Source organism: Corythoichthys intestinalis, chromosome 20 (genome assembly GCF_030265065.1).
Source record: "Corythoichthys intestinalis isolate RoL2023-P3 chromosome 20, ASM3026506v1, whole genome shotgun sequence".
Taxonomy (NCBI): domain Eukaryota; kingdom Metazoa; phylum Chordata; class Actinopteri; order Syngnathiformes; family Syngnathidae; genus Corythoichthys; species Corythoichthys intestinalis.
The window spans coordinates 26814753-26826765 of NC_080414.1; the positions used below are offsets into that span (position 1 = coordinate 26814753).

At 39.8% G+C, this 12013-nt stretch overlaps 3 protein-coding genes across 3 annotated transcripts in view; 2 read left to right on the top strand and 1 right to left on the bottom strand.

Annotated features, from left to right (window-relative positions):
• sspo (SCO-spondin) overlaps positions 1–12013 on the bottom strand; it is a 267780-nt gene that overhangs the window by 205200 nt on the left and 50567 nt on the right. The gene's annotated exons all lie outside the window — the stretch shown is intronic.
• The window catches only part of aoc1 (amine oxidase copper containing 1), a 98728-nt gene that overhangs the window by 41599 nt on the left and 45116 nt on the right, over positions 1–12013 (top strand). The window lies entirely within an intron of this gene.
• LOC130908485 (olfactory receptor 13C3-like) lies at positions 6289–8972 on the top strand. The gene has a single exon (XM_057823942.1). It carries the CDS (start codon positions 6742–6744, stop codon positions 7654–7656), a length of 915 nt encoding a protein of 304 aa, XP_057679925.1. The 5' UTR covers positions 6289–6741; the 3' UTR covers positions 7657–8972.

Here is a 12013-nt window from a genome sequence, read left to right on the forward strand (position 1 = left end):
CCACCAAATGTGACACGAAAACGGCATTTGTTCATAGATAATTGCATGCATTATAAGCCACAGCTGTCCTCGCTGTATTATGGGATTTTTAGACCAAAAGATATCAACTGGTAGCACTTTATTTGACAATCGGCATCATACGACTGTCATAAGACCAAATGAACCACCATGAAGCTTTGAATCAATTGGCTGCAAAGTTCCATTGCTTCAATAAGCTTCATTTGGCCATTACTGCTCCCTTGGGGGAGACATTCAACCTCTGCTGCCACCTGCTGTCAACCCGGTTTCTGGCCAATATGCCTCTTAGCATGTATTGCAGTGCTCCAGATGAAAATAACAATCAAAATTCACGTTATGTGCTAATTATTTATAACTGTTACTGTTCCAGTTGTTTCATTTATTCCTAGTTATGCTATTTAGTGACACACTATTTGACAGTGGTGCCATAAAACTGTCATTACACAATCATAATCATGACATGACACTGTCACGAGCATTAGTGAATGTTTATAACAGATGTCATTCGTGTTATCTGGCAAATGATCTCACTTTTGAATGGATGCAAAAGATCCGAGCTGGATATAAATGGCGTTATTAACATAACTTGTCGAATGACACTTGATATCTGTTATAAGCATTGATTAATGCCCATGATAGTGTCATGTCATGATTATGAGTCTTATGACGCTGCTGTTAAATAAAGTGTTCCCAAATACCATAACCCGGTTTGCCCACCCCTGATTTAGCCTATCAATTAATTAGGTTCATATTGGTGAAAAATGTAGCCCCGTTCACGTAATCTGTTTGGTTTTATTAATATCCCGTCCCCAGCAAAAAGTGTACATGCAGGTTATGCTGTTATATCGTCCCTACCAATATTGAGACCGAACCTAAGCCCTTGTAATGGACCCCATTTCAAGGAGTAGGGGGGATAATTCTTATTGCCGTGTAAAAAGTTTTACTAGTTTCGGTGAGAAGGTGAATAGTTTTTTGTTGTTGTTGTTTGTGAACTACATTTCCACACAAACGCACATCGAGGGACCAATTAGCTCAGCAAGGAGAAGTATGAGAGTCATTTTTCGAGTGTCCCAGAGCTCACGAAATTTGGATAACAATGCGCATTTATCAAGGTTTCGTGAGCCGTGATTGCGTATATCCGTCCGCCGAAACAGCCCTATAGCACAGACAGGGTACCCGTGGGTTATTAAAAGTATTAAAAAAGCATTGAATTTAGTTTTCCATTATTTAAGGTATTAAAAGTATTAAATTAGCTGTTGTAAGTCTGGAATTTTTTCCCCGTGGTTTTAATTTTCAAGAACATCTCAGTGCAACCTAAATTATATCCGTGACGTTTTTTTTTTTTTTTTTTTTTAAATCCATAACGAAGATGACGCATAGAATTTTTACGATGCACTGCACTACAAATCGAAATGCAACTCGTGCGTGCCAAACCACCACAACCGGCAAAACGGAGAATCCATCCACCTCTGCATCGGGAATGCGTCCGTTTGTGGGTGGAACGAAAACCCTGCAGGCAGAAGTACAGTGGTACCTCTACATACGAATTTAATTCGTTCCAGGACCTTGTTTGTAAGTCGAAATGGTCGTATGTCGAGCAGGATTTTCCCATAGGAATACATTATAATTCCATTAATTCGTTCCAAAGCCTAAAAACATACACTAAATTCTTAATAAATACTGCTGGCACTGTTACAAATGGCAATTAAACATAGAAAAACAAATAAGTTATAAATAAATAAGTCAGAATAATATAATAATAAGAAGAATAATTAATATTTATTCCTGTAAATAATGTAACGAATTGGATTCTAATATGGCGGACACTTTTTACTGTCCCTGAACGCACCGCGAAGCTGACGTCATAGTGAGATAGGTCGGTGCGGTAGAGATAATACTTTCGTTTTCTTGAGAGCAGTCAACTGCTTAAGACAATGGGCGTTTTGTGTTGGATAAGTTCTTAAATAAATGATAAAAACGTGACGAAGCTGGCGATTTCCTTGGCAATGTTACCACAATAATAATTGTCACCTTAACTTATAAATAGTGGCGAACGGTGGTCGGAAGAGGACCATGGAGCTGTATTGTTGAGCCAGTTCAGGGACGCGCACCCCAAGCTCATATTTTTCTATAACTTGCATCTTCATTTCAAAGGTAAGCATTACTTTTTTCCTTGTTTCTCCAACTGTATCAACTTTTTTTGAAAACTGTGTTGATTTCTCACACAAGAAAATCCACCGTGCGTTCGTTTGCAGTGCTGTCATGTCGTCGTATTTCGAGCAACTCGTCGGATGTAGAAACAAATGGCGGCTCAAATTTTACGTCGGATGTCGAAAAGATCGTGTGTCGAAGTGATCGTATGTAGAGGTACCACTGTATTGTGGATTCTGAACACCAAAACAGACCACCATTCATATACTTCAAATGAGTCCATTGGTGATCTATTTCGGATATTACGTCATTTTTTGTCGGCATCGGCTGTCACAATGTTGGTCATATTGCGTTTTGTTCCAGAGGGAGCGTTCCCGATGTCTTAACTGTCTTTTGTAACGAATTTTCAGTTGGCAGAAAAAAACCGCACATTTTCTTAATGTTTAAATAGTCTACATATTTTTATGACAATTATAAATGCATTTACACAATGAAATAACGCTGGAAAAGTTTGTTAGACATAATGTTGCTCAAATCGTGTTTTTTTTTTCCGGAGGGAGCATTCCCGACTTCGTAACTGCAGCCAATTTAAGCTCATCAAGTCTTTAAGATAGAGGTTAAATCGGGCCTAAAAAGTCCAGCCCGACCCGAACTGGTCCGCGGCTATTAAAGCCCGACCCGCGTTTTGTGTGATAACATTTGTGACGATGTCTGCATAAAAGCCTGTCTTTTATAACGAATTCTCAGTTGGCAGAAAAAAAAACACATTTTCTTAATGTTTAAATACACTATATATTTTTATGATCATTATAAATGTATTTACACAACGAAATAACGCTGGAAAAGTTTGTCAAATATAAATAAACTGATGCGGTTTTGCGGACTCGCAGAGGGGGAGATTAAAAAGTGCGTATAGGCACGCTCTGGCTCTGCAATGACCATACAGTGCCTTCTGTTTTTTATCCAAATTATTTATTTTATAACAAGTATTCCTTAGGTTATCATTCATACATCGTTAATATATAGTTATTACAAAAAGTTAGCGAGAAAGAACCCTGGCCCGGCCCGACGTAAATTCACGTAATAATTTACATTTTAATTTTGCTCATGTTTTCAGTTTAATTCAGCTGTTTCCAGCTTGCTATGTTTATAATTGAGATGTTTGTTTACCGCTTTTCCTCTTACTGCGAAGAGGGAGGAAGTTACATCAGCCGCCGCTATGATATTTAAGTCATCAGCCATCTGCTGTGACCCGGGAATTTAACGCCTGCTTTCACGCACACTGCTTCCCATGTCAGTCGACATGGGAAATTGTTTTCACACACAACTGCTGCACGGTTAAGTCCCGCGATATTCCCGTTGTTTTGGAGTATGTGATAGGGGCTCAAGTTACATCCAGATACTTTAGGTTGCAGTTTATGGGTCATGCAAAGGCAGTGGACCTGCTTAAACATTTCGGTTTGCTTTTCGAATGAATGTGAATTTAGCCGTTTTAACTCGAGAGTTAGCCATGTTCACTGGGGTCTTGGCAGGTGCACGAGCGGCTAGCCTGTTACAGAAGATGGCTGGTCTGAGTCCTGTCCTCCTCCTCTTTTTGTCCATAATTATTGTGTGCGTGTGTGTGTTTTTAAAAAATCTGACAGACTTTATAATGTTACTTTAAATATATTTTAATTGTATCTTCATTATATGTGCATTCTTTTGTCAAACACACTTAGTAATTGAGGTTAAATTTGATGTTCAGTGCTTTATTTATTTAATATGATTCAATATGATCTAAATAATGTGTGCGAGAAAAGTATTAATTTTCAGTTGGAATGGCATTAAAAAAGGTCTTAAAAGTCTTAAATTTAGATTTATCAATCCTGGGGGGACCCTGACAGATATATAAGTACGCCTGCCCCTCAGCTTTTGAATGCGTTGGTGACATTAGCGCGGCAGCGCTCTGCCCGCCTCTCGGTGCAATTTATATCAAACTTGCCGTTCTCTCCGAGGCGGCCGTCCACCGCTCACTTTCACCGAAAAGTCCGATCCAAAACACTATAATGCCCCGGATGGGATGGGAGAAGGAGAGGAAACTGAATTGGCTTACCCACTTCATTGTGGCAACAATAATAAAGAAAAACAATAATAAAATAACAGCGGGCTTCCGCAACATGCGACTGCTATCTCGCTTCCCTCTACGTCACAGCTCCCCGTACAATTGCCTCTTAAGGTGGCCTCGCATAGTTAAGGACATTAAAATACACAATAAATAGGTTGCCGCTGAATCCTTCACACTAGGCTGCCGCCAGGTTGAAACTGTCTGCAAAAAAATAATTAATTAAAAAAAAATCTCTTTTCCACGGCGTGGCGGCTTTTATTTTGGTATGGTGGTGTGCCACAATAATTAATATGCAGGGGAAACCCTGAATGTGGTTAGCTTTTTATTCCTTGTCTTGTGTTAGAAATCAGCCCATATTTTTGCTAACGAATTACATATGATCCGTGAATTAACTTGACCTTAAAAGAACCTTTGCAGTAGGCCTGCACAATATATCGTTTGAATATCGCCATTGCAATGTGCGCATGCGCAATAGTCCCATCGCAATACATGTTGTTCAATTTAATAAATTTTTTTAAACGTAAACTTCCGTTCTTCATAAAAGCAGCAATTGTGCAGAGACATGGCTTCCTGCATCACTTGTATATACACCAATTTTCATTCACAGATAAACCCCCTTAGCCTGTATGAAACGTTATTATATGAATACTATGGATGTCCTGATCGTTACTTTTTTGCACCTGAATCTGAGTCACCTGGTTTTGAGAATCTGCCGATACAGTCCTGATCCGATACCGGGGAAAAAAAAAAACTTTTTTTTTTATTTGACACTTACATTGCCGAGAACAGCCTCTCACTTACACAATGAATGGATTGCCACAGCACATTTCAGACTGTGTACCAAGCTTAACGATGATTATTAACACATTTGTGCCTTTGATCGTAGAGCTAATGAGGCGTCTCTGGCCAAATCAAAGCTACAAACCTGTCAATCAATCGTTAAGTACCAAACGCCAGCTGCACTGGTGACCAAGAAAAACGGTTTGGTCGCACTGCTTAGCAGGAGGGAGGGTGAAAAGCTGTATGAGCATAAAGCAAAAAAAATTTCCCCCCATAAAACGATCCTTTTCACCGAATTCGATCCTCTGAAAAATGGCATGATCGGTCAGATTTCCGATCATGTGATCAGATCGGACATCTCTAATGAATACAGTGTGGACATAGTATTCCACCAAAGTCTTCACGTTATCTGGTGAAAATTCTTCTAGTTTTAAATTCTCAATATATCTCGCAATATATTGCAAACCCCCAAAGAGTCGCATTGTCAGTTTTTTCCAATATCGTTCAGCCCTACTTTGCAGTATATCAATTTCGGGTCAAGACTGCCCCCATTTTAAGTTTGGGTATGTCAAAAGTACCATTGATTTTTTTTTGCATAAGAAAATTTAAAAATGGGTCAATTCTGACCCCAACACAATACGAGGGTTAAACTTTAAACCACATGCTTTTAGCTATAAACCAACTATTGTGTTTATTTGCATGCTATCTCACTTCAAACCTCTAGATTCCCTGCTCACATTTATTTTGATTAAAAAAAAAAAAAAAAGCGAAAAACTACAAAACTACGAGTGTGAACGATTACAACAAAACACCTGACACATAAACACATGTGACACAACTATTCGTCCACTTAGCATTGTGAGGAATGTTCACAATCTAGTTGCAGCACCTTTAATTCACTTGACAAGGCATACTCACATCATCATTGAAGGAGGAGATGCAAGAACCGTGAACCGTAGAACTGAAAATTAAAGCACGAGCAGTTTCCAAAATAAAAGTGCCGGTTTCCAGGGTAAAATGGGCAAATTAAAAATAGTTTGGGGGCTTAATGCGCCATGAATCTGCTATGGCAGCATATAGATATATAGTTCTATCAAACACAATAGTTGTTTTGGCTTAAAATACAGCAGTTTCTTTTAAAGAGGAGTGCAAGAGCAGATATTGCTTTTTCAGTCTTGTCTGTTTTCTGCCATATATAGTCATCATTCACTGACCTCTTGATGTGTTCAGCTTATTATACTTAAAACCACATTATTTTATCTGTAAACCAACTATAGGGAACATTTGCATGCTATCTCCCTGGTTTTTAGTTAAAGCGGACAATGTTTTTTCATCTGTGTGATTTTGACAAAGATCAGATCACATTTGATGGTTATTTTATGTAGAAATCTGAGAAATTCCAAAAGGTTGATACTTTTTCATACCATTTCTGGATTGTAAACCTGTCATCAGTAACACCCCTGAGCATCCTGAGGATTTGAAATCGAAAGAGGGAGGGAGTAGAACGCCTCCTTAATCAGACGACCAATCTCATGCTTTCAACATGCTGATCACCACCCCAATGTTTTCTTACATCTTTCGGTGTATATACTGCTCACAAGCACTTAATCAGCATCCGGGAGGATGCTTGGACCAGGAGCTTCTTGATCAATTTAACATGCACCATATTTTTTCCCAGTGTGGTTGACATGATGGAACAGAATGGAACAATCATGCTAAGTCTTGGTGGCTATGTAGAGGTTGAAAAATATGGATATGTGTACTTTATGTTTTTGTTGCCAGTGTTTGTTGTTATTCTCTGCTCTAACGGCATTATTATTTTTATCATCTGGATTCACAGGAACCTTCATGAGCCCATGTACATTTTCATTGCAGCTCTATCCCTCAACTCAATTTTGCTCACCACTCCTATCTACCCTAAGATTTTAGCGGATGTGTTGTCTCACGAGCAGAGCATTTCCTACTCAGGGTGTTTGACCCTGACATTTTTTTTCTACAGTATATCATCTTCTGACTTATTCTTGTTGTTAGCCATGGCTTATGATAGATATGTGTCCATCTGCAGGCCCATGAAATATTCCTCTATCGTGGGCAAAACCACTGTCACCATTTTCTTGGCTTTGGCCTGGTTTCTGCCTGCATTTCAGTTGTCTGTGACAATGGTTCTGCAGTCCAAACAAAAAATCTGTCAAACCACTTTGGAGGGATTTTACTGCAACGTTAAAATGCTTAAGATTCACTGTGCAACACCAACTTATCTGACTTTGTGGACTTTATTTAATTTAACAAGCACTTCTTTATTGCCTGTGCTGTTGATCCTCTTCACGTACATTAAGATATTCATAACAATCTATAATAGCCATGGAGAAGTCCGGAAAAAAGCCATAGATACGTGTTTACCTCACGTGACTGTTTTAATTATAACCTTTAGTTTGATGTGCATTGACATAATTATTGCGCTGCTGGGGGCAGTGCTTCCAAAAAGGGTTTCACTAATTATAAATTTGCAAGTGCTTGTGTACAACCCCCTTTGTAATCCAATCATGTATGGTTTGAAAATGAAAGAAATCCGGAAACACATCAAGAGAATGTTGTTGTGTTGAAAGGATGAATAATAAGGCAGAAAGAAAATAGTTTCTAATTGTGCATTTGTAAACATGCCTGCAAACATGGATGTGGCTGGTGTGTGTTTTTCTGTCCATTTAAGCCTGTGTGCCTTTGTGATATTGTGTGTTTTGCGTCAGCTTAACTATGCTATTTTCAAATAGTTTTATGAAAACAATGAAAATGCATGAGTTGTTTATATGGAATCTGGGTAGCATGATTAACTCATTTCTATCTGTTATTCATTTTGTTATATGAATTACATTATATTGTACGATGTGCTATGATGCACAATATATTATCCCCCTCCTCATACTGTTTTTGTCTCCTTGGCCCAGAATTGCTTCCAAGTACATTTTTATTAATTATTTGTCTTATTTGTTTCGATATACTGCATGAAAACAAAACAATCAAGCCCTTAAATCCGGTTTTGATAATTATGTGGCTAAGATAGGGACAGATACTGTACATAAGGTCCACTGACATATTTAAGTCAACAGTAGTGCACTAGCTCAAAGAATGAAGGTGCTGTAGTCACTCTGTCCATATCCAGTGACAATGCGAAATGTGAGCGTGCACCTTTGAAGGGGAAGCCAGAGAACACTGCCACTGATTTTAAAAGTTTCACGCCCACACCAGTGCAAAACTCCCTTCTTCAAATGCACCCAACAGATTGTCCACCAAATAGGATCCAACACTCGCTCTAAAATATCTCCTCGCTCGTTGCAATAACGTGCTAATCTACATTTTTTGCTATTCACAAAAATATAGCCCCATGTACTGTATGTTTATTTTTGAATAATTTGGTGGAAAATGACCTGAAGTAGGGGCAGCACATGATTGAGCAGTTTACACGTTCTGAGATCATAGGTTCCATCCTGGGCACTAGAATTCCTACGTGGAGTTTGCAGTGGCGTTCCGAGCCTAAATGATGCCAAGAGCGACAAGACATTTCGCCCCGATTGCCCCCATTCATAAAAAAAAACCAAAAAACAGTTGACCCACAAAATACAGCACATGACGTATACTTAGCGCAACTCAACAACGAAAACACAGTATTTCTTAAGAATGTTGCATTTATTAACGCTATCATAATCAAAGTAGTGGATGGTGCACAACAATAAATATGTGCAAGAGAATATTGATTTAACATCGCAAACTTTAATAAAATATTGGAGAAATAATAAAGAAAGTGTGGAATATTCTTCTTGTGACTAGTTGTCTCAGATGTGTTGACCACTAGAGAGGCTCCTGTTAAAGAGCACAGGAGTACACTTTTTTGGGGTTCATGTGCAGGTGTGTATACATATACAGTGGTATGAAAAGGTATCTGAAGTTTTTGGAATTTCTCACATTTCTGCATAAAATCATCAAATGTGATCTGATCTTTTTCAAAATCACACAGACGTAAAAACAGTGTCTGCTTTACCTAAAACCCAAACAATTATAGGTTTTCATATTTTAATGAGGATAGCATGCAAACAATGACAGAAGGGGGGGGGGGTAAGTAAGTGAACCCTCTACCTAAGGAGACTTAAAGAGCAATTGAAACCAGTTTTTACCAAACAATTTTTAAGTCCGGTGTGTGTCTAATCACTAATTAGAGTGGTTTAAAGCTTCCCTGGTAACTATAAAACACACACCTGGTAAGAATTGTCTTGATGAGAATCAATGTCTGATATGTATCATGGCTCGGTCAAAAGAGCTCTCTGAAGGCCTTCGATCAAGGATTATTGATTTGTATGAAGCTGGGAAAGGATACAAAACCCCCTCTGAAAGTCTGGAGGTTCATCAATCGACAGTAAGAGAAGTTGTCTACAAATGGAGAGCGTTTGGCACTGTTGCTTCTCTCCCAAGGAGTGGCCGTCCACCAAAGATGACGCCAAGAGTTCAGCGCAGAATACTCGGAGAGGTAAAAAATAACCCTCAAGTGTCTGTACAGACACTCAGTATGTACAGAAATCACTGGCACAGTCCAATAACTGTGCACACAACAACTGTATGCAAAACTATGGCTGGCCAAGAATGGTGTTCATCAGAGGACTCCACGAAGATCGCCACTGCTGTCTAGTACAGACAGTCCAGGAGTACAGCAGTTTTGTATACAAGAATGGGCCAAGATTAATTCTGATCGATGTGCCAGGCTGATCTGCAGCTACAGGAAGCGTCCGGTTGAAGTTATTGCTGCCAAACGGGAAGCCACAAAATATTAAATGTGATGGTTCACTTACTTATCCCCCCCCCCCCCGTCATTGTTTGCATGCTAGCTTCATTAAAATATGAAAACCTATAAATGTTTGCGTGGTTTTAGTTAGAGCAGACACTGTTTTTTCATCTTAGTGATTTTGACAAAGATCAGATCAAATCTGATGGTGATTTTATGCAGAAATGTGAGAAATTCTAAAAGGTTCAGATACTTTTTCATACCACTGTACAAACATTTAGTATCTGGTGATTAACATCCAGATATAAAGTCATCATTCACAGACCTCTTAATGTACTAGCTGATTATACTTAAAACCACATCATTTAGCTACAAACCAAGTAAAGTGAACATTTGCACGCCATCTCCCTGGTTTAAGTTGAAGCAGACACGGATTTTTCATCTGTGTGATTTTGACAAAGATCGGATCACATTTGATGGTGATTTTATGTAGAAATTAAAGATGCACGATAATATCGGTTACCGGTAATAATCGGCCGATAATGGCAATTATGATGTCAAACAGATAATCCAGATTAAAAAAAAAATCAACCAATAACGCAATCCGATAATTAACGTATTTTTCGGACTATAAGTCGCAGTTTTTTTCATCGTTTGGCTGGGGGTGCGACTTATGTGTGAAAATATTAACACTATTATTATTTCGTGAACTTGTTACCATGTTCTTTATGCTAAAGTTATCTGAATAACTCTTAATAGCTATGTTACGTTAACATACCGGCCACGTTCGCATTTCGTTGTTCATGCATCATGTAACGTTATCATACTGTACACTTATTCAGCATGTTTTCCTCTATTGTATTTTTATTTTAAATTGGCTTTCAAGATGACATATCTTTTCTATGTTTTGGATTTTATCAAGTAAATTTCCCCCCAAATTGCGACTTACACTCCGGTGCGACTTATATATGTTTTTTTCCTCTTTCATGGGCATTTTATGGCAGGTGCGACTTATAGTCCGAAAAATACGGTATATACTTGATTTAGCCTCCAAATATGCGCAACCGAAGAAATCAGCACCTGAGGGAGGAGGGGTTGAGGAGGCGGAGTTACACAACAGAGGCAGTTGGAGTGGAGAGACCATGTCGGCTCTGCACCGGCATGGCTGGGTTTTTCTGTTTGTGGAAAAAAAAACGACGCTTTCGCCATCTGCAAAACATCCACTGCAGAAGTTCCACGAGGCGGAAAAAAGCGTCCTCATTCAACACCACTAAACCCGATGAGCCATTAAAAGTTGCATCACAAGGATTTTTGGAACAAATACGAGGCTGCTGCTAGCGCGAATGCTAACGCTAATGAAAACACACATAAACGAAGCTACACCACGGGGCTTGTGAGGATGGAGAGACGCTGCAGCCTTCCCGTAGTTGGGTTGTTTGGGAATGCAGCCCAAAGCGGGTGGTAAACTCCATCTAAGCTAAACACCAGCACGAGACAAGTCGACAAGTAGCCGTCTTCCGACGGAGCCCGCCACTATGGCCGGTCCGGCAGGCCGCCGCCTCGCCCTAGGTGGTTCCCAGGCGGCGGGACCTCCGGCGAACACCCCGGTGTCTCAAGCGTTCCCCCACGGCGTGCGGGACGAGCGGTGTGCGCCTCCTTTCGGAGCAGAGTCATGCCCCGACTACTCAACTCCAGTCAACTCATCGAGCAACACGGTCAGACAGAGGCCTGGCGTGGGTGCTAATTTGGCGGCCAGACAGCCTGAAAGGCACAGGCGGGAGGTTATGCTGGACGAAGGACTTTTTTTCTTTTTTTTTACCGAAATGACTAGGGAGCCAAAACCCCGATAAAAAAAAAATAATGCTGTTTATACGACCCCCATTCTTCGTGAAAAACGAAAGTTATGTAGGTAACTATGATTTTATGAATCCCGAATGACCGCCAGAGGTGGTGCTGTAAGCACTAAATGATCCCTTTGCACATGTGCAGTGCGAGTACATCTGCCAACGAAGTCACCTGTGACCCCAGGTTGACCCCTTGCAAAGGCATAACTTCCGGTGTCAACAGAGATGCAGTCCCTACTGAACCTTCTCGCGTGGTCACGAGGATTCTGAGTGACGGAATGCTCTGGCGGTCATTCGGGATTCATAGAACCGTTGTTACCTACGTAACTTTCGTTCTATTTCTTCCCT